The sequence below is a fragment of the Patagioenas fasciata genome, chromosome 2, assembly GCF_037038585.1.
Source record: "Patagioenas fasciata isolate bPatFas1 chromosome 2, bPatFas1.hap1, whole genome shotgun sequence".
In the NCBI taxonomy this organism is placed as follows: Eukaryota; Metazoa; Chordata; class Aves; order Columbiformes; family Columbidae; genus Patagioenas; species Patagioenas fasciata.
The window spans coordinates 55042653-55069589 of NC_092521.1; the positions used below are offsets into that span (position 1 = coordinate 55042653).

General features: G+C 39.4%; 1 protein-coding gene and 1 long non-coding RNA gene across 2 annotated transcripts; one reads left to right on the forward strand and one right to left on the reverse strand.

The window, feature by feature from the left end:
* Window positions 1-2121: 2121 nt before the first annotated feature.
* Window positions 2122-26532, reverse strand: LOC139827176 (uncharacterized). The gene is made up of 2 exons (XR_011737465.1): window positions 26037-26532; window positions 2122-4669 (listed from the first exon to the last, which is right to left on the reverse strand). It is a non-coding gene; the product is annotated as an uncharacterized lncRNA (long non-coding RNA).
* NDUFV2 (NADH:ubiquinone oxidoreductase core subunit V2) lies at window positions 7026-21020 on the forward strand. Its single transcript, XM_065831428.2, has 8 exons — window positions 7026-7334; window positions 8679-8744; window positions 14350-14412; window positions 14494-14610; window positions 16224-16392; window positions 18735-18844; window positions 19858-19934; window positions 20865-21020. Exons 1-8 carry the CDS (start codon window positions 7041-7043, stop codon window positions 20956-20958), a joined length of 990 nt encoding a protein of 329 aa, XP_065687500.2. The 5' UTR covers window positions 7026-7040; the 3' UTR covers window positions 20959-21020.
* Window positions 26533-26937: the final 405 nt, after the last annotated feature.

Sequence of the window (26937 nt, forward strand, 5' to 3'; positions counted from 1 at the left end):
AGACAAGAATGGCAGAAACTTGTTTGTGCCCTAGGATACCTGACAGGGTGAGAAGCGTTTGTTTTCAGACAAGATACTAACACATTAGAAAGTCAGTGCCCTAGAAGTCTTACTAGGCAAAGTAAAAATACGCCTTCAAGCTGCAGAATAATAACAATCACGTAATAATAATTTGAACAGAAGTCAATTTCTTTCCTGGTAGAATTTTTTTTGCCTCTAGGGAAGAAATAAAGATGTTGTCTTCTTTTATGCACACATTCATTGTGTCATGTTTTTTTGTTTTGTTTTTGTAACCTCAGCCCCAAGAGGTTCAACGCATGTTAATTTCTTTTTAGGTAGGTCACTGGTTTCCCTTTTCTGCATTGCCCTCCTTCTCAAACAACTTTTAGTCTAAACCTTTATTTATTCTCTTTAGAACAGAACAAAAAAAAAAGCCCTGTGGAAGTTTCAAACATACTTTGGCAATTCTACTGTATTTTACTTTAACCTCACCCACTCAATACCCACCAGGCTGTTCTCAAGTTCTTGCCTTTCCATCTGCTAGTCCTTCACAGAAAAGGATTCAGGGAGGAAGACATCCCAGAAAAATGAAAGCTGTGTATTGCAGAAAAAAAGGAAACTTGTTCTTAAAGAGTATGACAAGGCAATGCAAATTGTTACTAAAGCTGTCACCATTTTGGTCATGCATGATCTTTGTAAAAAGACAGTAACACACTGACCATCAGGAGCTAAAAAGAAAACAAACTGAAACTTCATCCCATTATGTCCTTCTTGCATTTATTTCCATTTAAAATTACAGTTGCCTCTCTCTTCCCATCCTCCAGAAGACCTACAGACTTGGTAATACAATCACCTCCAAAATGTCAAAAAAATAATTTACCAAGCATGAGGCGGGGAGAGACTGTAGTGAGAAAGTGACAAGAATTACATTACATTCAAGTAGTAACTGTGTGCAGGGGGCTTCATCTCTTGATTGCTTGTCTGAAAGGTAGAGAGAGTGCACTGGTAAATTTTTTGCTTGAGATGCTAGAGGCTGCAACATCACTGGTTGCATTTGGTCAGCATCCTGAAGCCCAGCTTATGAATCAAGGGCCATGCCACAGGCACTGCTGTGTTACTTGGAGCTTGTGAAAGCAAGCAGAGCAACATTCAGACTCCTATCTCTGCCAGCACAAGATGCGAGGTTCATAGGCACTGTGGGAAGAGGACATAAATAATAAATGAGCTAAATAATGAAGACTAGTTGTACCTAATTATAGTTCTAGCTGCTCTTCTGAATAAAGAAAGTTCAAAGCTGTTGCAAAAGGATTCTGACCCCTTTTTTGAATGGTGTTTGAACTTCACGGATGATTAACATGGGAAAGTCTGGAGATGCCAATGGAAGTCACAGCAACCTTTCATAGCCTTGTTGAAGAGAGCAGCAGTGTTTCGTGCAGTAATTTATTTACTCATCAAAACATTATTAAGCTTAAATTAATATTTAGCCTGAATACAGGAGCAGCTTTGGCACCTGACTCAGAAGAGTAACTTAGGAAAGTAGCTCTTCAGGCTCTGCACGTAGCTAAGTGTGTGAATGCATTCACCTTCTCATCCTTCTCTATTACTAACAGTTTGAGAAGAATTAGTTCCTAGCGCCCTTCCCATGCTGCAAACCAGAGATTATGAATACCTGGTCACTGGGAACTGAATTTCTCTCAGGCTAGGGGAAAAACATCGTTCCATGGAACAGGATGCCAGGTTTTAGGTCAGTGGACTTAGGTTCTTTATCAGCTCTCGGTGATTTCTTGTGACTGACTGGTGGTCAACACACATTTGCCTATCTGTAAAAAAAATATTATAAATCCTAATCACATTCTAAAAGAGCTCTTCATCTTTGGATAACGAAGTCTTAGTTATATACCAACTATGATTATGTCATTTCCAGCACAAAAATCTATCCATATGGGCACATTTAAGTTATTGTTACATATTTCTAAATATGAAATGTACTTCCACATAAAGGTCAAATTTCAACTGCTAGAGCATATTGAAACAACTACATTTGTAGAAAGTACAAATCTAATCAAGGGACTTATGAAATTGTACAACGCCTTTGTGCAAATAGTAAACACCACATTAAGATGATTTTCATAATCCTTTATTCTATCAGTGGAAAAATGTTTCATATTACTGTATAGGCTTCCTTGTTAGACCTAACACTAAAGCAACATGTAGGAACATAAGCAATGTGTAAGCATGTTGAATACAGTGCAGTATGTCATAAAAGAAGTACATTGTAAAGAAAAAACATATAATGTGTTGCTAATCTGTGATGCCATCTGTATGCAGAACATACTATATCATGAAGGAATGCCAACACGTCATCTTTAAATTTAAACATAGATTACTTCTATAATTAAATATATATCAACCTTCATGATACAAAACAAAATGACTGGCTAAACCATGTATCAATATTTTACTGAGTTCATGTGTCCACAGCTAACACAAAAATTCCTCTTATTCATTCAGTTGGTGCTGTATAAAGGATGCCAAGGTTACAACCATTTTACCTGCATTAGGTACACGATACTGCTTGAACCTATTTTCATTGTCGTTCCCTATCATTTATTGGTACTGCTGCCGTTTCCTTCAAGCAAACTATAGAACAAAGATGCAAATTTATCATCTTGAGTACTCAAGCCATGGAGGCAAAGTGATCATCAACAAAAGAACTGAAATATATTTTGTATACAACAAAGCTCATATCTCACAAAACAGTAGGGCTGGTCCTCGGATGAAGAAAATCAGTTCAGTTCTCTCCCTTTTGATGGAGTTATACCACTTTCCACCAGCACAGAAGATAAGGCCAGTTGCCTGTGGCAATGTCATGGTCCTTCTTTAGAAGTATCTTTCCAGATCTTCCAGGTTTCTCTGGTATAGTAAGGGTTATCATCATCCCAGCTAGCCTCCCTAGTATCCCCTGGTGTTCACTCCCAGTTTGGTTCTTGTTATTCAGCACTGTAGCTAAGCATTTGTGGTGGTGTGTTTTTTTTGCTTCATGTTCCATGTGCCTTCTAATTTTCTTTCTAGTCTCTATCACTCTGCAGCTATTTCTCTGAAGAAAAACATTTGACGGAAGTGGTTCCACATACAACCTCAACACTATCCATACAGTCATCTTTCATTGGAATAACTCCTCCTACGATGTTAATAAATATCCATTCTAATATTTACAGATCTCAGGTGAGTGTGTGAAACAAGCAGATAGTTCATTGCATGCTTTGTCTCTACTTTGCTTATAGAAATGGGTCTCAGAACATACTTTACACTAATTCTGCACTGTAGTACATGTAAATTATTGATGAATTAAATCTAACTTATCACAAGGACAGTGACAGTTTTTCATCTTAAAAAAAAAAAAGCCGGGTATATAAGCCTGTTTTTTGCACAGTGTTGCAATGTGAAGATGGCGACTGATAATGCCTTGTTTTCCAATATTTTTAGGTCTTAATTTTTCATATGATCTCTTCCATGTGCCCTCTCTGTTTTCACACTTCCTAAAATAGATCACTGTACTGGTTAAATATGAACATACTAACGTATAACGCTGACGTTTCAGAAAGATCTGAATAGCTTTTTCTTTTTTTTTTTTTTTTTGTTTTAATTTAAGTAGTTGGTAGCAGAGCTGATTGAAGGTTATTTAATGTGATAAGAAGCCTGTGACACCTTTTCATAGTATTTATGTTCTCTCCATATGACCTGTTTTCAGAAGAATCTCTTCAAATGACTTGCCAACATTCACAGTCTCTATGCTGCAAATTACTATTATGTTATTTAATGTGAGAGCATATATAATAAAATAACTAAAATTGAATGTTTTCAAGTATGATTGGTTAATATTACTTGTACTGCTGTGACTTCTAGTATTACTTTTGAATGTCAGAAAACATACATTGGATGCTTGTAGATGAATAATGAAGATTGATGGAAGCTGATTTGTTCATTTTTGTATTTTAAGTTGGAGAGTAAAGTAACAGTCATTAAATATCCCTAATATACTTCCATTTAAAACAAAAGCCTGAAAGAAATTGTTTGGCATAATACATACTAATAAAGAAATCCAATGGCACAGTAAGTAATTATTTGATTGCAAGAATAATTATCTAGCCTGTATTTGCAGAAAACAATAGTATTGTCCATATTGCCCTTACTAGCCCGCACAATTAGAGCTTGTCAGGCTGCTGGGGATAGGGTGCAATGTTACAGAAAGAGGTGGACCGGCCATTTCTCACCCGTCCTTGCACACATGCAAGACGTCTCTATTGGAGACATGGGCACAAGTGCATCATCTGCTGCATTTCTAGACCCTTATCAAAAGAGTAAACATGGGGAGTCTTGTTCTCTTGAATGCAGCTTCCCTTATGGATGGGTCACACTGGAAAAGGAATTGTCTCAAATCATGGTGGTCCACAAAAAACCCTCTGAGGTGTCACCACTGGTGGTCTGAGCAGTTGAATGCAGGTGCTTCCCGGTGCTGTACCAGGCCCTGCGTGGGCAGGACTTTGGCACTTCAGTGCATGCAGAAGGCAGAAGGCACAAAGCAACAGGTAAGTCTGGAGATCACGGCAGATACTGGACTCCCACTGAAGGTCACATCGCTTCCAATTTATTTTCTTAGTATTGTCATCTGTTAAATAGACCAAGTTTAAATTACAAATTCTTCCAAATGATTTTTCCCTTGTCTAGTAACATATTGATGAAGTCCAACTCAAAAATGCATATTGGGTTAACTTATATAATTAATAAATTACTGTGATTATATATTTTATAGTATACAAATGAATTCTTATGAATTTTTCTGTAAAGGAGCAGTCCATGAATATAATCATACATGGCCTTTGCTATTCTTAGACTGCAAGCCTAGGGCAGATTCTCAACAGGATACAAAAATTTGGCTTACCAATGGAATCTGTAATCTATGCTTGAACATCGTTGCACAATTATATTTGCTCTGCTTTAGGTAGACTCTTAAGTGTTTTAAGAATTCATCTTAGAGTGGTATACAAGTATACAAATGAGATTTGTAAGTGGTTAAATAATTACTGGAAACAAATCAATGAAAATATCAAATACTGGTAGCAGCATTTAAATTATAAATGCTGATAGCAGCTCTCAGAACTGAGGAAATTAAGAATAAGGAGGAGGAAGACAACCACTGACTACAGTAAACTCGAAAGTAAAAGGCAGTAATCTAACCAGGGAGCTAGTACCACATTCTAGCTGGTCTGTGCAAATGAAAAGTATTCTATTAAAAGGACATTAAATACAGTAACAATTTCCAAATATATATGTGCACATATATAATACGTCTGTATGTATATATGAATTATCCAAAAGAATAGTATCTTACATTTTACTAATATGTGCACTGTTTAGTGTTTTGGGCTATGTCTAGAGCTATCTGCTGAGATGTGCTGGGGCTGCTGTCTCACCATACACCCGGGTCTCTTTACAGGAGCTCTCAACCACATGGGCACAGCCACCGCGGTTCTATCTAACCCGGCCTTTTCTCCCAACACAGTGCCCTGGTAGATCGTTTTATAAGTACAAATCCATGATTTAGTTATGCAATATTAAACACAAAACAAAACAGTTTGCTCTAGTATAGTTTATCCTGACTTTTTGAATGTTCATACGAAATTTAAAAGAGTCGTCCAACATAATAAGCCGATGAAAAATAAGTTAACATTTTGGACGAAGGAAAACACTGTAAGGAAGGCTGAGTTTTTGTTTCAACATGTATGTACTGAAAGTACTTCATTGTCATAATGTCAACTGGGACATCACTGCAATTTTAGAAGTAAAATACGTGTGGGTACATTTTCACTGTGCAGTGCACGAATTTAATAAGGCCGCATCACTGAGAGCCGGGGTAGATAAAAAGGTGGGGAGTGCAGGGGAGATTCCTCCTCAGAAGGAAGGTATAAGAGATGTTAGAACATCAGCCAATGCTTTGCAAATCTGCAATGCTGAGTAATCATTAGGATAAAATACTTCCTTCTTAGTTATTATGTGAAAAATGTGAATTTATTTTACAGTGGAAAAGATATATTTGCACTCCTCATTGCAAGACCTGAACAATAAGGGGTCTGCATGAGGAGGAATTGTGACTGGTATTTCTAACCACATGTTGCACCCAAGGAAGAGTCTGTTGCTTAGATTTTCTTCAGTTCTGTTATTTGTACTGTATTGACTGAATTATACTGTAAATGAGAACTTTCATCAAAGGCCAAGAAGATAAATGTTCGGTTGTTTTTTTTTTTTTTTTTGTTTGTTTGTTTGTTTGTTTTGTTTTGTGTTTTTTTTTTTTTTTTTTTTCTGATGGAGGTCAAAACAAGCACTTTAGATATTAAATACCCCAAACAACAAAACCGAGTAGAAAGGAGGAAAATGGAGTATCAAAAAACTCTCACCAGTTTCTGCAACTTTCCCCTATTTATTACAGGTCCTTGCTTCTAAGGGTATTTTATTTTTAACACTGATGTACATCATGAAAGGTTAAAATTCACTGAACAGTCTCATATGGATCTTGCGTTTTGCTCCTGTTGACACAAACCCTCCACATCGGGCATGACAGGAATCCAACATCTGCAGGAAGGGCAGTCTGGATAACTCTTCTTCCAGAATAGGCAGTCACGGCATGGCATCTGCTGGCGGAGTAAAATGAGCAGCAACCCACTCATATTGGATGAGTGGCCATCATGAGGATCTTATAAATGTTGATGAATATCTCAAGGGAGGGTGTCAAGAGGATGGGACCAGACTCCTTTTAGTGGTGCCCAATGATAGGATGAGGGGCAAGGGGCACAGACTGAAGCACAGGAAGTTCCATCTGAATACGAGAAGAAACTTCTTTACTTGAGGGTGCCACAGCACTGGAACAGGCTGCCCAGAGAGATTGTGGAGTCTCCCTCTCTGCAGACATTCAAAACCCACCTGGACACATTCCCGTGCCATCTGCTCTGGGTGAACCTGCTTCGAAAGGTGGGTTGGACTAGATGATCTCCAGAGGTCCCTTCCAACCCCAAACATTCTGCGATTTCTGTGAGGAAAGACAGCGACCACCCACCGCCAGAGACCAAGCTCCAACGGCCGTCGCACGACTGCACGCTCCCGGCTCGCGGGCGCGCGCGCGCAGCCGAGCGTCGGCGACGCATGCGCGGGGCTGGTCTCCTTGGCGCCGCGCGGAGGGCGAGCGCAGGCCTCAAGGAGAGGGGACCGCGGGGCTTGTTGCTGCTGTCGCCGCCGCCATGTTCCTGTGTGCTTCCCTGCGGGCTGCGGCCGCACGCTCGGTAAGGGGGAGGCTGCTACCGCGACACGTATATCCCCGCTGGCCGGGACACCGCGGCCGCTCGGCTGGAGGAGGCCGCGGAAAGGGAGAGAGGCCACGGCGGGGAGCGGGGTGGGAGGTCGGTGCTGCTCGGGACGGGAAGCGGCCTCGGGGAAGAAAGGCCCGGTACAGCCGCTGGAAGGGCGTCTGTGCCGGGTGTCTCTGTCACTCGAGGCCTGCCCGGATTACCTGACCGGCTGTGGAGCTGCACTGCCTGCGTCAAGTGAAACGGCTCCAGCAGTAGCTGCTTGGTGTTTATTGTGCGTTACTGGGAAGCTTCCCAAGTGGAAATAATATTTCTGGCTTGCTCACGTATGTAACACTAACTATTGGAAGAAAGCCCCTTAGTTTGTTTTTTTCAGTCCCGAGTCACCTTTTCACACTAATTGAAATCCTCTAGGCCACCACAAAAGAGGCATCTTGTCCTGTTTCTTCTCAAAGTCTGAAACAAGTTTTGGTTTTTGGAAACAGTACAATATCTTTAGATAGAATAAAAGCTATTCATCTGAAGTGCTTGTTTTAGTAGGAGACTGCCTCATACAGTTAGAAACCTGAAGCTTATGATGTGGTCCCTTCAGAGTTAAAGCTGCATATGTGCTATATTTACTTAGCATTTAATATGGTATGTACCATATATTTCATCTTCATTTATAAGTTCCTTTCAGCATTGTCTGCAGAATTTCAGTTGTATTTGCATGTTCTTCTTACGCTTTTTAGCCTTTTGTCTGAATTTTACATGTGTGGTTCTTTGAGGGCACTCAAATTGTTGTCATGGCAGTGCAGTTCATTTGATGTGGTTCGTGTCAGTTGATAAAGACAGTGGACTCCTGGACAACGTGGCACTTGGGAATGGTCTGCAGTACGCAGAGTTATCATTGCATCCTGGAGTTAATTTTGGCTTCTGACAAATAGTGGCAGGAGAGTAATTGCTTCCCTGGCTGTTGCTTTCAGAGGAGCCAGTAGTGGAGAGCAAAGAGGAAATGGGTGCATAGCACATGCTTGGAAATTTTTTCATTAAATATTTGATGAAAATTTGTATTCAAGGCAGATTAAGCTGTGGCAGAGTATTGTTTGAAGTTACATCTTTTAACTTCTATATTGTCTGAAATGGTCAAGGTGAGTTAAGAGATGTGCTTTCCTAATAGTACAGGAGAGCCTTTTAATATTCTTCTCTTGACTTAATTCAAATTATTAGTGATGATGTTAGAATTAATGGCTAACAATTAGAGTAGAAATTAAGCTGGTTCTGAAAGCTCTAGCAGTTATGTAAATTATTAACTATTAATACTATCTGTTTTGTTTGTAGATAAGACAAATCCGATCTTTACATAGAACAGCAGTGTGCAATGCCAGTGGAGGAGCCTTATTTGTGGTAAGTAATTTCTGCCTCACTGGAAGGGAGATGTGTAAGGAGAGTTTGCCATATACTTTTTTAACCTGCCTAAAAGATTCTAAGGGGCAGAACTTGCTATAGAAGCTTACTTGTTCTACAAAGAGGTGGGTTTTTTTCAGTAGAATTTTTTATTCAAGTGGATTATCAAAAGGTTTTAAATTAGTTTTTGGCCTCATGTTTCTTACATAGTGAAAAGCCTTGTAACGGTGATTTTAGCAGCATTTGTGTGTGTTTGCAGGTGAGACTGTTTAAACTTATTTCATTATAAAACAGATCTTGTTTTCTTTCTTTATTGAAGTTATTGAGTTTGCAATTAAAGCTCATGAAACTTTTTGCATGTGCAATTTCTTGATTTCTAAAATTTGCCGCGGAGTTACTCTTAGGTCTGGGTCTTGCCCTGTTCACTACCAGCAGTTCTTGTTCATGTTATGTCATACAGCATGTTGCATAATGATTCATAATTAAGGCCATTAGGCATTATCATATGTACAAATAGTAATAGTGATTGCAAAAAAATAAAAAGCCCTCAAATTTAAGTGTGTTATGCATATATGTTGTCTGTCTACCTCTAAATAGAACCCGACGCATCTCAGAGAGGTGTATTCTGCTCCACTCAGGGCTTTACCTCATCTGTAATTTGACAGCTGAATAATTTGGCATTTTTTCAACATTTAGTAGAAACCAGCACTTTAAAATTGACCATTTTGTTGAAAGCAGGTGCTCAGGATTTTTTGACAGATTTTTTTATTGTCTTTCTGCAGCTGTTTCTACAGCTTTCCTTATAAGATGAAGTTACTAGGATTACTGTACATGCTTTGTATACTTTTCCAGAAACCTGACCAAGCATTGATGATTTATGGAGTGAGAGCTGGTATTCAAGGGATAGAGGAAACAGCATAGGCTGAGAACCTCAAGTGCAGTTTGATGTTGGTGAAGGCAGGCAAAAGGTGTCTGGCATCATAGTGGATGTTGGTGTCTGGCATATGAAGCTAGATAGCTTTGTAAACTCCCCATTTTTTGAGATTTATGTAACTGCTCGATTTATTTGCTGGAGGCAGTACCCTGAAAATAGAGAAAGGGAAGTAGAAAAGAAAAACTGTGATATCTAGCTGGTTTATTTAATAGCATCATTCACTCCTTTTTGTTTTATTCCACAACAGAGCATAGGAAGTTGTTTGTTTGGGGGGTTGTTTTATGGTTGGCTGTGTTTTTTTAAAAACAGGGTAATATTTGTTGTTCTTCCCATAGCCTTTTATTTTATAGAAGATAGATGGATGTCATTGTGTGTGTAATTGTTGGCTGTGACTACAACTAAAAACCTTCAGAGCAAAATCAGAAAATGGAACTTTTTTCTCTATATATCTCTATGGAAAAAAGGCAACATTAAAAAAAGTCTTAGTCTACTGGAATATTACAAGAAGAAGTGTCAAAGGTTGTTAAACACTGCTTGTGAAGGAATAGTAAGCTTACCTGGGAGTAACTTTAGCCTATCGTGGTACTTTTTAGATGTCAGTTTATACATGAGTGTCTTGGTTTTGTTTTGCAAATCATATTGGTGCTGCTTGTTGCACTTGCCATATAGAAAATCTATATGTGAGGAGGGAAATGCATACAGTGTATTTGTTTTGTAAAAGCAGGGGATGTGCTGGCAGGGGATCTGGTTATCTTAAATCTAGGATTAAAGGCAGTACTGATTTGCATGCCCTTGTATCCATTTGCAAATTTTTTTCATGCAAGTTTTTCCTTACATGTTATCAGAAACATACAGAAACAAGAGAACTTGTACTGGAACTGTTTCTCTTCTGAAACGGTCAAGAAGAGATTTTCTCTCAACCATTAAACTAAATTTGGTGCCATCACAGGCAGCTACATCACACTTCCAGAAAGAGTATATCAAGTTTGAAACTAGGTAGATAGTTTACTGGTAGTAATGTTAAGAGAGCTGCTCCAAATTATCATTTCTGATTGCTAGGGAAGGCCAGATTTCAACAGTACTTTACAATAGTTACCCTTCTTTCTTTACACATGCCCTCTCAATCTCTGACTTTTACCTGTCTTTAGTGTCTTTAACAGCTAAAATGTAACTCCTTTATTTTGTAGTTTTCAACACATGGACTGAGATTCCTTAAGACATCAACTGCCATGATGTGGGCTTTGTTATAGGGCTGCACAGGGGTTCATTACAGGTTAGATAATTGCTATATTGTAGTTTTAGCTACTTGAGAAGGTGGTCAGTGAAATATTTGGGTCTGAGAGCACTTCTACCATTCTTAATTTAAGAGGTTTATATCTTGAATTGTGCTGGAATAGTGAATGTAGGGTATTTTTCCCTTGGTTGAGAAGTAATAAATTTATTTTAATTGCTGATTCAATATGGACTCTTAACGCATTGTTGCTTTAAACATCTTTTCCCCTGCATGCCACACAGTTCTCTCTTTTTGGTTTAGAGTGTTTTGGACTGGTGTTTACCACAGGGCATATAGCTCAAGTTTCAGGCCAATTTTTTGCAGTATACATGAAAGCTAAATTATTCTAGTTGTTCTGTTGAGATTTCTCGAGTGCTCTTTAATAATCTTTCTTGACACAGAGAATTCTTAGATCATGGAAAATGAATAATAAAATGGCCTAGGTTGGTGTAGCAAAAAGAATGTGAGATGACCATTTGGCAGCCTTAGTGCCTTCCTTGGGAGAGTACCATCACCTGTGGGGACAGCATGGCTTGGATATGCCTTCACAGGGCAGTTGTTCATGCTTTAAATAGGTTAGGCTGAATGCTATGCATGGAATAAAAACATACTGTGTAAGACTTCAGGAAACTGGGGAGCACGAGAAGGGAATTGGGGAAGAAAAAAGCATGAACAGAGTTTGACCTTGCTTTTCAACAACTTGCTGTAGTTTGTACAGCTGTAATTATTTGTACTTCATTTGTGTGTGGAGGAAGCCTTAATATATTCGGTTTCTTTTTATGAGCATTTCCTATATGAGGAAAGACTGAGACAGCTGGGATTGTTAGAGAAGGCTGGGAGAGGGGGGATCTTATCAATGTCTATAAATACCTGAAGGGAGGGTACAAAGAGGACAGATCCAGGCTTTTTTCAGTGGTGCCCAGTGACAGGACCAGAGGGAATGGCCTCAGAGAGCATCAGGAAACACCTTTTTTTTTTTTTTTTATTTTTACTGTGAGGGTGGCACAGATTGCCCAGAGAGGTTGTGGAGTCTCCATGCTTGGAAATATTCAGAAGTGGTCCTGGGCAACCACAAGCAGGGTGGCCCTGCTTGAGCACAAGGCTTCAGCCCAGATGACCTCTAGAGGTCCCTTGCAACCTCAACAACCACTCTGTGATTTAACAAAGTATTCCTTCCAATTCAGGTGCAAATCAGCTCATGTACGTCTCAGATACACGATGCATCATCAGACAGATGGGAGACTAGGGAGCATGTGATTGACAAATTCCTAACAGCTCAGTAGACCTAGAACCCTGTAAGCCTTCAATGAAAACTATCAAACTCTCCACAGCACAGAATTAGATGAAGCCCATTTAGGAAAATGAAAAACAAAAAAAGGTGACATGATCTTATGCTGTAGCTTTTACAATTGTGGAGACTTGCTGCACAGAACTGACTGTGGCAAGCTGTAGCTTCAGATATGAAGTCTTTATTATTCCTCTTCACATGCAGGGTATTTAAGAATATCAGTTTAGAGATGGTACACTGAAAAGAACAGCTGTTCTATACAAAGAGGGAGATTTTAATAAATCAAATATTATTATTTGCAAAAGAAATTGAGATCAAGTAAAATTTGAACTGTATCAAATAGCTATGGAAGGCAAAACAGCAGCCTGAAACGAAACAGGCATGCAGATTTGAGAAGGAAAAGTTAAGTTTTGAAAATAGTTATAATGAATCATGGATTTGATCTGAGCAGCTAAGATGTAGAATGGGTCTGTAAGGGGAAAAAAATTAAAGTGTGTTTCCAATCAGTTTTCCCTCCATCAGCCTCTTTTTGAGAACTTGCATTTAAATTGGTTGAAAACCCTCACCAACACTACATATGACAAGTCAAATCCTTTACCTGGAAGTGTCAGTCTAAAATAGTGGCAATTGTGTTCTTAAAAGCTGTTTTATGTTATCTTGTAGACCACAATAAGCAATAAATTAATACTTAACCAGTTCCCTTCGAGCACACTAGTATATTATTATCTTTCTGTAATTCCTGTTATTAGCTGAAAATCATCCTTGGTGGTGAAGGACTACTGACTGTAGTTTTATATTTGACTTGGAACTGTGGTAGGGTACATGCTCTCAAACTGATGGTGACACTAGTACTGTCTGTTCCAGGATATGGACAGTATAACCAAAGGAAATCTCTCACTAGATCAACAAATGTAATTGAAGTACTTGGCCTTTTGATATTTCCATATTAAAATTTCTAAATCCAGAAATAGCTATGGACCATGCATATTTTAAGTTCTGCACTGATGACAGTCTTCCAGTTAAGTCCTTCTCCGGTTGATACAAGTGCACTGTGGAAACTGCAAAATCACCCTAGATTACTTGAAAAAAATGATCAAAGCCAAAGTCAGTGAAGTGGGTTTCTTTCTGCTAAATATACTTTTAAGCTTTATTATTAGCTGGTTGTGGATTACTTTTAACATCAAGGCTCAAGTATACCTTGCATTTTCCCCCCAAACTTTCCATTTAATTTGAAACTCTCTCAATTTGGTAACTGTTTGAAGTTTGGATTGAAATTTAGCTATGAGTATCGTAAGGATACCATAATGAGCGGCTTGGAGATAACTGAAAATTTTGTGCAGGGAATTTTTCTGGTGGATAAGGATTTTTGTCAGATCTAAGATTTTATTATAGGAAGATGTCACTTTCTTCAAGATTTCCAAATTTTATTTTCTGAAAACAGAAGAACTAATTTCAGTTTCATGTTTCTCAAGAATACCACCATGACTATATGACAGGAGTACCTTATTTTGAAAATATTAATACAATATTCTGCTTCTTCCATTCTGATTTGGAATTGTATCTAAAAATGTTGAAATCCATTACAAATCAAAAGAATATGTAAAAATGAGTTAATGTATGTTTGAATGTGCAAAGTTGAGTTGTATAGGAAGCTTCCTGATGAATTCTAAAATTTAGGTGATCGGTGTCTCATGAGAAAAGAAAAAATGGACTGTTCTGTTCATCCCTTGTTGTTTATTAAGGTATTAACCAGACGACTCTTAACCTACCTGTGATGAGTCTGAATGTAATTGCCAAACTGTATTAACATGTTAAAAAATGCATATTATGGTAACACCATATTCCTCAATATTTTTTTCACTAGGAAATAATAGGAATAAGTAGTTATTTTTAGAGTGATGAAATAATTATCAATATTTTTGTAACATTCCCAGAGATATTTATGTATTTATGACTGAGTACTACGAAATTTTTATCTGGAGTATATCTGTTTTATTCAAGCAACTCGGCTCTAACGGTCTAATGCAAAGATGTTTTACAACAGTAAATCTGTGCTGAATAATTCCCTGACAACCCTATTTTGACATGTTTTCTTTTTCTTTTCCTGAAGCACAGAGATAGTCCTGAAAATAATCCAGATACTCCATTTGAGTTCACACCTGAAAACCAAAAGGTATGCAGAAAAAAAAGTTAAATACACAGACTTCGTGTTTAGATCAGTACTGATTTATTTTTCCTCTTTCCCTTTAAAAAGCGTATAGAAGCCATTGTAAACAGCTACCCAGGGGGACACAAGTCTGCGGCTGTCATGGCAGTACTAGACTTGGCCCAAAGACAGCATGGATGGTTGCCCATATCAGCTATGAACAAGGTATTTAGTACTTGATTATCTTTCAAGCATAATTTTCGGTTTTCTTTAAATATCTTATCAGAATATTAGCATTTATTTATCAGAGTACTAACATGGGAATTTACATGTGGCACAGAAATGTGAGAATTCATTATGAGACTACATTTTAAAAAATAAAAGGGAAACCTGATGCAGAAAACCCAAGGCTCTGTTGTTTACATAGTATTAGTCCATTTCTAGAAACTGCGGATAGTCCGAAACAAAAATTATGTGAGGCCTATTTGGATAGACTTTTTTTCCCAGAACCATCCTGGAAGTAGGAACAGAAACTCAAAGGATTTTGTTTGCTGCTGAATTTGAGGAAAGAAAAAAAAGATAACGATGGTGGGGTTTCTCTTCTCGGATTAGTGGCAGTACACACATTGTCAGGATTGAACTTAATCTCTAGGCCTGTAAAGATTTCTGCAAAGCGGCGTTAGTGTAGTATGTGTCATGAGTATTTTATAATGCCTCACAGCAAGTGTCCAGAAGACTTAACAAATTATTTATTAAAATTGTTTCAAAATAAGCAAGCAAGCATCTACACTGCTCTGAAGTGATAGTTTGCATGATAGTAATCAAGTAACAGGAAATAAAAAATTCTAATTTCTATTCATATGAATACATCCATCTTATTTTGTGTTACACTGTGTCATATCATCAGTTTTAATGTGGAAAAGGTTTAAATTCATTTAAGATATGTTAAGTGAGGATTGTGAGTGTTACAGAAATTACTGAAGGAGTTAAGTGTACCTCTAGGGAAGGGCAAATTTCATCTGCTCCTGTTTCTACACTGTAGTATAAAGCTTCAAATTCCCAGTAATACTTAATGGGAAAAATATTTTTGTTACATCTGTATTATGTTTAAAATGATCTTAAGATTTTTAAGTGAACAAGTATTTTCCGTGGTTTGTTATTTGCCTGCTATAGAGACTGGAACATAAAACAGTTATGCTTTTGAGAACAGAGTCCGTTCTTAACCTGAGCAGTTTGCCGGGGTTCCAGGTTAATGAGGTCAGGGATACTTGCATCAGAACTGGCTCCATGGAGATGGTGCTTTGCTCCTTGTTTATTAGCTGTGACGCCAGTCAGCCGATGTAGTCCTAGTGTGTCACAGAACCTGAGACAGACCTGCTGTATCTGAATTAGGTGAGTGTAGTACCACCCTATAAGTATTCCCTTACCAAAAGGCATATGTCAGTTAGTGTGGGCAGATTTGTCCAAGTTGGTTCATTCATGGAGCAAAAGAGCAGAAGTGCAGTATGAGCTGGAGCTGACAATGGAAGCTGAAACTCATCTGACTCCTCACATCTGCTAGTGTGTGATGCTAGATGCTGAAGGGAAACTGACTTGAGCTCCTCACTGCACTTATCTGTGGCTTAGTGGATTTTGTGCTCGAGCAGGGTGACTCCAGTCAGAGTAACTTGGGTGTCTTTTCTTGGCACTTGAATACCGTTGTGCTTTGATACCCATCCCCTCCCTCTTAATTATCCCTTACTGCAGAGAACAGGTGACTTTACTGAAATGGTTTCTTAAAGGCCTTTACTTGTGCTCTGTGAGAATTCAATGTAGTGTCTGTTTTCCCTTTCTTACAGGTTGCTGAAATTTTAGAAATGCCTCCCATGAGAGTGTATGAAGTAGCAACCTTCTATACAATGTATAATCGCAAACCTGTTGGGAAATACCATATTCAGGTCTGCACTACCACACCTTGCATGCTGCGAGACTCTGACAGTATTTTAGAAGCCATTAAGAAGAAACTTGGTATGACACAAATTTGTAACACAGTTTTGTAGTTTTTTTAATCTTTGTTTAATGCTACTGGAAGTAAATTTTTTCTTACGGTAGGGACAGAGTGATAGTATTGAAAATATAGAGTGAAATCATTGGAGAACAGGCACTAAACACTTCAAATTTCAGATGTGGCATTTATTCTTTAAAGATTTCAGTACAGTAGAGCAGGAAAAGCCAAGGTCTGGAGTGGCATTTACTAGTCTTAAAGTGGTTTTAAACGCATTTTGCCTGGAAATGCAATATTCTAGTACGACCCTTGCACTAAGAAAGTCAGTCATTTCCCATGTATAGGAGGGGACTCTGAATGCTATGGCACTTTTTTATACACCAAATAAGATTTTTAAGGTATATGCTATATGAAAGTTTGGGTTCGTTGGGGGAGGGTGGGGTTGGTGTTTTATTGGGTTGTTTTGTTTTACTGAAGGTGATGGAATCATAGAATGGTTTGGGTTGGAAGGGACCTTAAAGATCATCTAGTCCAACTTCCCTGCCATGGGCACAAACACCTTTCACTAGACCAGGTTGCTCAAAGCCCCATCCAGCCTGGTCTTGAACACTCCCAGGGATGGGGCATCCACAGCTTCTCTGGGCAACCTGTTTCAGTGTCTCACAACCATCACAGTGAAGAACTTCTTCCTAATATCTAATCTAAATCTACCCTCTTTCAGTTTAAAAGTCACCTCTCATCCTATCACTATGCTCCTTGATAAGGAGTCCCCATCCTTCCTGTAGACCCCCTTTAATTACTGGAAGGCTGCCATAAGGTCTCCCTGGAGCCTTCTCCTCTCCAAGCTGAACAACCCCAACTCTCAGACTGTCTGCACAGGGGAGGTGCTGCAGCCTGTGGTTACCTTCATGGCTCTCCTCTGGACCCATTTGAGCAGGTCCATGTCTTTCTTGCACTAGAGGTGCCAGAGCTGGACACAGGACTCAAGATGAGGTCTCACCAGAGCAGAGTAGATGGGCAGAATCACCTCCCTCGACCTGCTGGCCACGCTTCTTTTGATGCAGCCCAGGATACTGTTTGCTTTCTGGGCTGCAAGCGCATGTTGCCAGCTCATGTCCAACTTCTCATCCACCACTGCCCCCAAGTCCTTCTCCACAGGGCTGCTCTCAATCCCTTCATCCCCCAACCTGTATTGATACTGGGGGTTGACCTGACCTAGGTGCAGGACCTTGCACTTGGCCTCGTTGAACTTCGTGAGGTTTGCATGTGCCCACCTTTCTAGCCTGGTAAAGTCCCTCTGAATGGCAAACATGATGTTAACATAATTTATAACTTAGGAATTCTTCATGGAAAAAGTCAATTTGAGAGTGCTGCATTGTATGAAATGTAAGGAAATGTGGGTTGTGTTTTTCTCTCTTCGTTTGGTGGTTATGGGAGGAAGAGGAGATGAGATCCACTACTAGCTTGTTGTCCCTGTCTATAAAATTGCAAGCTGGACTAACATTTCCTAAGAACCACTGTGATAAGAGCTGCAGAATAAAATTTCATCTATTCTGTTGTCTGGAAAAGGCATATTTAGATGAAATTTGCCTTAGTTTGTTACTGCAAAGACAGCTTAATTTTAATTGAAACTCTTAGCTTGAGAAATCAAAGTATTAAGGATGATTGTGTAGCTCTTACTGAGATGCAGGCCTTCTTTAGACTTCTATTATTTTTTCCCCCTTTTAATAACTATGGAGGAAAATGGAGCTTCTGCATTCTTCCTTCCATGGAATATTTTGTAGAGATGAGACTGATCTGTTTCTTTGGGTAACCTGCCCTTTGGGGAAGGTCTGTATCTCTATCACTAGAACAATAATGTGGTGTGGAAGCTAAGTATGGGAAATAAGCCTTCAGGAAATAAGCCTTTGTGTTAAACTCAGAAGTTAGTTGTGGATTTGTAGCTAGCTGTTAATGCTTGAATCTTGGTTAATTTGGGAATTCAATATTTAGCACTCTCTATTAATGCATTCTGTATCAGCACATGAAAGCTATGTTTTCCCTATTTTTCCATTCTGTTGTATTACTAAAAACGTTCTTGAGTAGAGCCATTCTGTTTCTTTGACTTGTCAGTTCATGGTTACTTTTCAATAAATCATACCTGTAAACCTGTAAATGATGTCTCAAAAGCATATATAAAGACTGACTTCACAGTTTATTAGAAACTTTTGTTTAACTGAAACATTTGGATTCACTTAAGAGGATTTAATTATGCAAATGTTTTTAAGGCCAAAATACAAGTAGTGAGAAGATTATGGAGTACTTAGACTCACACTTTATTAATCGTAATAACCATTGCTGAACCTAATACTTTTTATTGGTTTAGGTATAAAAGTTGGGGAAACAACACCTGATAAACTCTTCACGCTGATAGAAGTGGAATGTTTAGGTGCTTGTGTGAATGCACCGATGGTACAAATAAATGACAATTACTATGTAAGTATTACATTCCCTTTTAAAATATTTGCTGGGTTATCTGTATTTTCACTTGTTTCAGATTCTGAAGTTTTGGTCAGTTACTTCAAATTCCTATTGGCAGGGACACCGTATAACCAAGAGGAGGGGTGTCAAGCTCATTTTCACTGGGGGCCACATCAGCCTCACGGTTGCCTTCAAAGGGCCAAATTTAATTTTAGGATTATAAATTGAAGGCAACCGTGAAACTGATGTGGTCCCCAGTGAAAATGAGTTTGACACTCCTGACTCAGAGTGTCTTTTAGTTTCTTGGCTTCTTTGTGAAGCACTTCATCTGTATCACAGTGTATCAGTGTATTTTTCCTTTCGGTTACTGTCTTGATTTATGCAAGTGGGGTAATGCATTTTTGTCTGTCCATAAATCTGGAATTTTAACATAGGTATTATTTGAGCTTTTAAAAGCACTTTAAAGCAGTCTGTTGGAAAATATGGAATGATTTAACACTATTTTTTAACTTTCAGACTTCTGAATTATGCTTCACTTGAATGCCATCAGAACAATGGAATTAATGAATTGACTGAATCCAGCTTTTAAAAAAATAAATATTTTTTGTTATCACAGTCGGATTAATTATTAAGAACTCTTCTCTTGAACTGTACCCACTTTTTTTGTCACAGCTGACACCATTTTACAGTATGTGCAATGGCATGCATATAGTGGGTAGGCAGAGATCCAACTCACTAATATACCGAAGAAGCTGAAAACACAAACACATCTTATAGATGACCTGTGTGAACATTTAGTTTTAATATAAATTCTGTAACTATATGTAAAACAAAACGACAGTAGGCTTTTTAATCTTCCTAATTCTTTAAACCAGTACGTGTGTTAATGGACAGGATCAAAATTGCCTCTGCTGGGATCACACCTAAGAGAGCCACTAAACTGATCGATTTTGAGTGCTGCAATTAGCACAGTTGCTGACTCTCTGTTTTGCCAATGATGTTTTTGTTTTGTTTTGCTTTTTTAACAGGAAGATTTGACACCCAAAGATATTGAAGAGATAATTGATGAGCTAAAGGCTGGCAAAGTTCCCAAACCTGGCCCAAGGTATGTTTTATGTGTGTAACAATGGCCAAATACTTGGAGGCTGATCCTTTTAAGAAACTGAATTCCCATTCCAGTTATTTGAGTTCACAGCCTACAGCTAGAAGGCATTAATTAATTTACTGAACAGAGTGGCACGCATCCAGTGTCTTTCCGTGTATTCAAAGCCAAAAAGAATTGGAAAGAACTGAGAATTTTCATGTTCTTGATGACTGACCAGAGCAGCATGAAATGTGAAAATATCAATTCTGATTTGCCTTAGTACCTAGTAGGGGAATTATATAACCTTTTGGATTTTTTTTTTTTGGTCTAGATAATGTGAATCAACAATTGTCTGCTGGTTGTGGTGTGGTGTTTTTTGTTTTGTCTTATAATTTTTTAAAATTTCTGATAACTATGAAGATCACAAGTTTGTGAAAGAGTTATTATTTCTGAACTTTATCTATTATTTCCCATTGTTCTTTGTTAGCCAAACTACATGTTTGTCTGAATGGAACAATTAATTTTATTTGAATGTTACCTATTTCTATTGTTTCTGTAATGACATTTTTGAATACAAGAACAACAATCTTAAAACAGTTACAGTTTCCAAACAGAAGGAAGCATTTTAACAAAAATATGACTGATACAACTGGATACTGCCTTTGGTATTAGTGGGAACAATATCACTTTTGTCTGAAAAACCTATAAATAAAAAAGAAAACTACTGGTCCTGTCTTTCAGTTATGAAACTATTTGTCCCTACTTGAATTTCAAATCCGTTTGATGTAAGAGTAGCATCAAACACTTCTGAAGGATGAACAGGGAGAATGAAAGAAAAAGTGTCTTTAATCAGATTTCAATCAGATTCATAACTGTCTTATATCCAGTGATGGAACAGTGTCTGAGGTTATAACAATACCAGCAATGAGTAAAACTGCTTTCATTTTTCAGGAGTGGACGTTTTTCCTGTGAGCCAGCTGGTGGCCTTACTTCTCTGACTGAACCACCCAAAGGACCAGGTTTTGGAATTCAAGCTGGCCTCTAAGGATTTTTGTAATATAAGATGAACTGCCTGAAAGTAATAAAATAACTTTAATCTCAGTAAAATTATGTACATTCTAGTACTTTTTTTTTAATGAAGAAAGCATCAGCAATTAGAGTATCTAACTTACCATGGTTTTAACTACTACAAAGCATGATCATAGTTCTAGATTATAAGAGAAGTGTTTCTGTAGACTGTAAAGTGACTCACTGAAAGAAACCACTTATGATTACTGAGAGGTGAAAGTTGCATCTTTTGATCTGTCATTGAAAATGTTTTCTAAGGTTCTTTGAAGAAGCAACAAAACTGACTGAATTACAAGTCTGGCAAATGCACAGTCTGGTGGAACTTCATCACATTACTTTTATTTGCTATTTAAAAATAAACAAAAAAACACGGCAAAGGTGATCCAAGCTGTGTTGTGTAAAAAATCTGGTAGGTTCAGTAAGAAGTGCTTCTTCTTGAGTTTTATTCTTACTGCCAGTCAGTGACCAGAAAAAATGTGACAGTTCTCTTTTTATTGTGTTACCAAAAAAACCCCACCAACCAAAAAAACCAAAACAGAAAAACCACCACAGAAAACAAACCAACAAAAAACACCCTAAAAAACCCAACACACACACACACACACACAAAAAAAAAAACCAAACCCAAATAGCATTAATACTCTATAAAAAGAACGAACAGCACCAAGAAACTGCTTCCTGTATAAATTTATTCAATGCAGACAAGGTATGCATTTGGGGGAAGACATAATATACAAGAACAGTTTAATACATGGCTAAGTGTAATATATGAATCCAGTTACTTGATTCACAGACCCTTCTTTGAGCTTACTGCTGCATATCAGCCACTTTTAAGAACTAATCTGTGTGAAATTGAGGTATTTCCCCCAATATAAAAAAAGTTGAAGATTATTTTAAAAAAATATTTACTGTATATTGACACTACATATGCTTGTATAATCTAGCAGATATTTTATAAATACATCTCTACATTTCAATATAAATTCAGAAATGTGAACACGTCAGTCACCTGAGACGACATTCTGTCTGCCTCTTCTGAAATCTGCCATGGAGCTTTCGTTCTTATTACAATTAATGTGATAGATGGAACTTAATGGTATTGTTTAGATCTTATTCTATATTATATTTATTTTGTTTTACTATTCTGATTAGCACTACTTCCCTAAACTATCCTCCTTCTTATGGATCAAATTTTGTATGTACAGATTTTCCTACATAATGTCATATAGTATGTTTGTGCCCCACGTTTATTTTAGTAGACTCTGTGAAGTTCCTTGATGTACTGTTAAACAAACAGTGTTACTGTTGTTAAGTTCTGAAAGCAAAATATATATGCATATCATTTTTATGTAAAACTCACTATCCCTTCTACATTACTAAATTTATAAAAATAATCCTTGAATTGCTTACAAACGGACAATTAAATTTGATAAATAAATAGAAATCATGAGTGAAACAGTTAACTAATAAGCATGACAATTGTGTAACTGTGTTGAAGGCAAACAGTTTTAGAGCTGCCACGTTTGAAACTTCCAAGTGTACAAAACCAAAGCTCTAAAATGCCAGACTCCTCCCATTCATAAAGCTGGACAGGAGACTTGGCAGCCTTGTCCCACTTTTCTTCCCTATTCATTCCATTCCTACAAGAAAATCTTGATGTCTGTCTCATGACCAGAACAGAGACCCCAACAGTTTGCCATTTAACAAAAGACACCATGTTAGTGGTGTTCCATGGACAAATATGTCATTTTGATGCACCACCTAACTGCCTGCCAATCACTTGACTAGAAAAAGGTAACTTAAATTATCCTTATTGCGTGGTACAAGTCTGGTATGCCACTGTTGAAAATTAAATTCAATACTGTAGGGCAGCTATAGGACTGTGAAATATCTGAAGAGAAACAAGTGAATAACCATTACTCTTCTCTCGTCTTACCCACTTCATCAATTATATGAGGCTTTATGGTCCCAGTTTCTACATCAAAAATGTTTGGCAATCATTGTACCAAGTTTAAAAAAAAAAAAAAAAAAGGACATCTTGTGTTATTTCAGGTTTTGTTGAAATTTGAACATTTCTGATTTCAAATACCTCAACTAGAAATACACATTCTGCAATATTTTTTACATATATATAAGAATACAAAATTATTTCCACAGTGATAATTTATGTAGGACTGTAAAGAGGATTAACAAGGTGATCACTATGGAAGAGTTCTACAGTAGTGTAAGAATTAATATATCCAAGTCCTCTTTTCTATTCTTTAATAGCTGCAGGTGATACCCTGTGCTTTTACTGCTAGTATTGAATATTTTAGGTAACAAATATTAAAAGGACATAATTTCCATTATTCTCAATCCTCAATAGCAGAGGGTTACTAATAGTAATTCTGGGCAGCTGACTCTAATATGTCAAACAATTCTGCAGTTTCTACTGGTTAATATGTTGGACTGTTAAGAGTACTATATGGTCAGTTAAATGAAAAATGAGTTTACTACTACACAGATGAGGAGTTAACTCCTTAAACTGGCAACACAGCACTAACATAACTGAATCTGTGTTTTCAGTGGTCTTGTTTGCCCTTCTTCTTGAAGGAGGGAAAAATGCAAGAATTCACATGCTATATTCTCCAAATGTAAAAGTGGAAGTAAAAAAAAAAAAAATGTATAAGAACACCCTTTAACTGGGGAGGGGAAAAAAGACTACATAGAGAAGATTTTAACAAAAACGGCAACAGTCCCGGGAAAGGAAATGAGATTTAAGACGTGGAAGCAGAGGACACTCAAAGAATCCACTGCATTCTAAGACAGTGGGTGGTGGTGGTTCTTTGCATCTCTGAGTGAGACCATCCAGCCAATTCCTTATCCACCAAGTGGTCCATCCGCCAACTCCATGTCTCTCCAATTTAGATACAAGGATGTTGTGCAGGATAGTGTCAAATGCTTTGTACAAGTCCAGGTAGATTCTCAGTTGCTCTTCCCTTTTCCACCAACACTGTAACCCCACCAGAGAAGGCCACCAAATTTGTCAAACAGGATTTGCCCTTAGTGAAGCCACACTGGCTATCACTGACCATATCCTTATTTACTATGTGCCTTAGCATAGTTTCCAGGAGGATCCACTCCTGTGTTCTGTCATTAAATAAGGAGAGGCAATGAAATTCAGTTCCGCCAGTGCAGTTTGTTAGCTGGGCTCGCTGGCTGACCTGCCAATTACCTACCTGATTTTAGTGTGTGTGCTTTCACCAGTGTGAGATTTTGCAAGTTCTTAGCATAAGAACTTTTAGAATTCTTTTAGATTTTTGTACTGTAGTCAGAGATTTTTCAATCATTGTTATTAGATTGAATTCAGCAATAACACAGTTCAAACAGACGCTGTGCACATTTGTCTTAAAACCAGTAGTTCACACAGCCAACACCACAAGATCTATCACTACGGAGAGCAACTGAAGGGAAGTACTGCACACACCAACATAGTGCAGCTACAAAAGCATTTTGCAGCTGTGCTCTATGTAAAAGGGAAGGGCTTCTGGAGACATGGGGAAGTAACTAATGTAGGGGTAGCAATTAGCAATTGACTGATGCTTTTTATCAGTGCAAACACGAGTTCTTAAAGGCTGAAGGAAGCGTATTTTTTAGTTACTGATGAGATAATTACAAATCTTAATATCTGGTGCAGAAGATGCTGCTCATGAGGCTCTTTCCCCATCATCTCAGCTGCTGGTTGTGAACAGCTACCAACACACAGAGAAATCCTGGAACAGCACACTAGTGGTGCTAATGCACAAGGATCAGAATGCTCTATGGCACCATTGTATGACACCTGTAGCCTGTCATTTTTTAAAAGGTGAATCATCTATATCTTCCCTGTATAGTGCTGTGAGAGGAAAAAAACATTCTGCCTTGGGAAGCAGTTCTTGCTCCACTTATGCTGGCAGTCAGTAGCCTCTCTACTCTTCAATCTGCTTGCCACCTCAAGTGATGGGCTCTGTAATCAACCTGACATAAAAATATGAAGTGAATGCAACTCCCTTTGTTAGTGGTCAGGGTGCTGCCATCCCTGCTTCTGGCCTGCTGAAAGTACATTGAAGGTATGCTAACAGAATCAAATGAAAATTAAGATAGGTGCTTTACAATGCAAATGATCTGTACCAGCATTTGTACAGTAAGATTTTGAAAGCAAATGAAAGAAGTCTGGCTAAACAGTAAGCTGTTGCAGCATGGGAATACTTGAGATTTGTGATGCTATTCTCTAGCCATGCTGGAACATGATGGATGGAGATCAGAATATAGGAGAAATCCACACAACAGATGGCCTTTATCAAAGCAATCTTTCAATTCTAAAAAATTCGTATTTCTCACTTGCGTAGTAAATATTAAGGAATCTGTAATTTCTACACAATAACAGATGAAAGTAAGTCAGTAGCAGACTGAGCATGGCAATTAAGACTACATCAAATGGAAGGGCTTTGTTTAGCTGCCTTCTCAGAATACTACACTAGACAGCCCAGCTATCTTCAGCACCTTCCAGAAGCAATCTGGAAAGTATTATTTGAGAACCCACGAGTATAGACCCACACAGATTCTTTATGTCTTACAACATAGTACTTTAATAACCAGATGCAAAACCTTTCAAAAGTCCAGGTGAATGACCCGTTTTTTAAGGCTGCAACTAGAATCAATGTCAGTCTACTTTTGTAACCCCTTCTGATGCGTTTTTACGACGTATGGTGTATTGGCACAAGCAAGACACCCCCAAAACATTGGGGCTTTTGTTTTGAAAAGTGGAAGCTGGCTCAAGCTCTAAACAGCAGGCTGTGCCCTTCTGCGAGGCAGGGGCGAGCGCATATCCCCCCTTCCCTCCTCAAGGTCCTGCAGCTCTTTGCCTGCACCCCCCGGGATGTGATGCGGCAGGAAAGAGGGTGCGGCCGGGAACGCTGCCTAAGCGAGGCGCAGCAGAAAACCACAACCAGGCCGGCAGGCTCGGCCTCCCACAGCCGCTCTACGCGGGTGCCCTAAAGGCCCCACCCGGGCTCTCCGGCACCGCGCCACACGCACCTGCGTCCAGGGGCTTCTCCCAGAAGCTACAGGCCCTTTAACTGCAGCCTGCCGACACGCAGCGCTCCTCTCATTCCCTCTGCGGGTGCGTACTCAAAAGTAACAAGACGACCCCTCCGCGGCCGCCGACGCCCGCTCCCCGCCGCACCCGCCTCATTGGGATGCGCGGCCACCACCGGGCTAAGCCCGCCGCGCACGCGCACTGCGCCGGTGGTTAAAACTCACTGCGCCATCGCCACCGGAAAACTGCTCCCTGGTGGAGGGAGCTGCCGCCACGGGCGCAGCGGCAGGAGGGAGGGGAAACGTTGCGCCGGTGGCTCTAGGTGGTTCGCGTCCCGCGGAGACTCGAAGCCTCTAGTCTCTTCGCCCTGTCCCTGCCTCACAGACCAACCGGGCTGTCAGCCGGGCCACCGCCATTTCCAGAAAGTTCTAGTGGCCACCGCCAAAAGCGCGTCTGTGCCGGCGCATGCGCAGTTCTCGCGTCCTCCCGTCGCCACCCTCATCCCTCACGTCCCCCCCGCTTCCGCCCCTGGCACCCTGCGAACCCGTTATTCCCCGTCCCCTGCGTGCGCAGGTGGAGGAGCTACTCCGCACGCACCGCAGCGAAGAGCCCGCCCGAGGAGGGGGCGCCCGTGCCCTTCTGCCTTGGGCCGGTGAACGGACCAGGACACTGACGTTGTGTGTTCCCCCCCCCACCCCGCGCCTTCCCCTCCTCAACCGCCGCCCGATCGCTGTAACGTTCCCGGCAGCGCCTGCCCGCCCGCGTCCCGTGCCCTATGTGGGGCCACGTGGGCGGGGCGCGGCCAATGGGAGCTCCGCGCAGCTCTACTCCAGTAGCGACGTTGGGGAAAGGGGGGGGGTGGCGGAAGGGGGAGGGGAGCGGCACAGGGTGAGAGGGAGG

Bases quoted from the DNA above. Each gene is read 5' to 3' on its own strand.
- NDUFV2 (XM_065831428.2), top strand. From the start codon at position 7,041: ATGATCTCCAGAGGTCCCTTCCAACCCCAAACATTCTGCGATTTCTGT. The intron at 8,745-14,349 runs GTAAGTAATTTC...CTTTTCCTGAAG, and splicing joins GTGGAGGAGCCTTATTTGTG to CACAGAGATAGTCCTGAAAA. The intron at 14,611-16,223 runs GTATTTAGTACT...CCTTTCTTACAG, and splicing joins CCATATCAGCTATGAACAAG to GTTGCTGAAATTTTAGAAAT.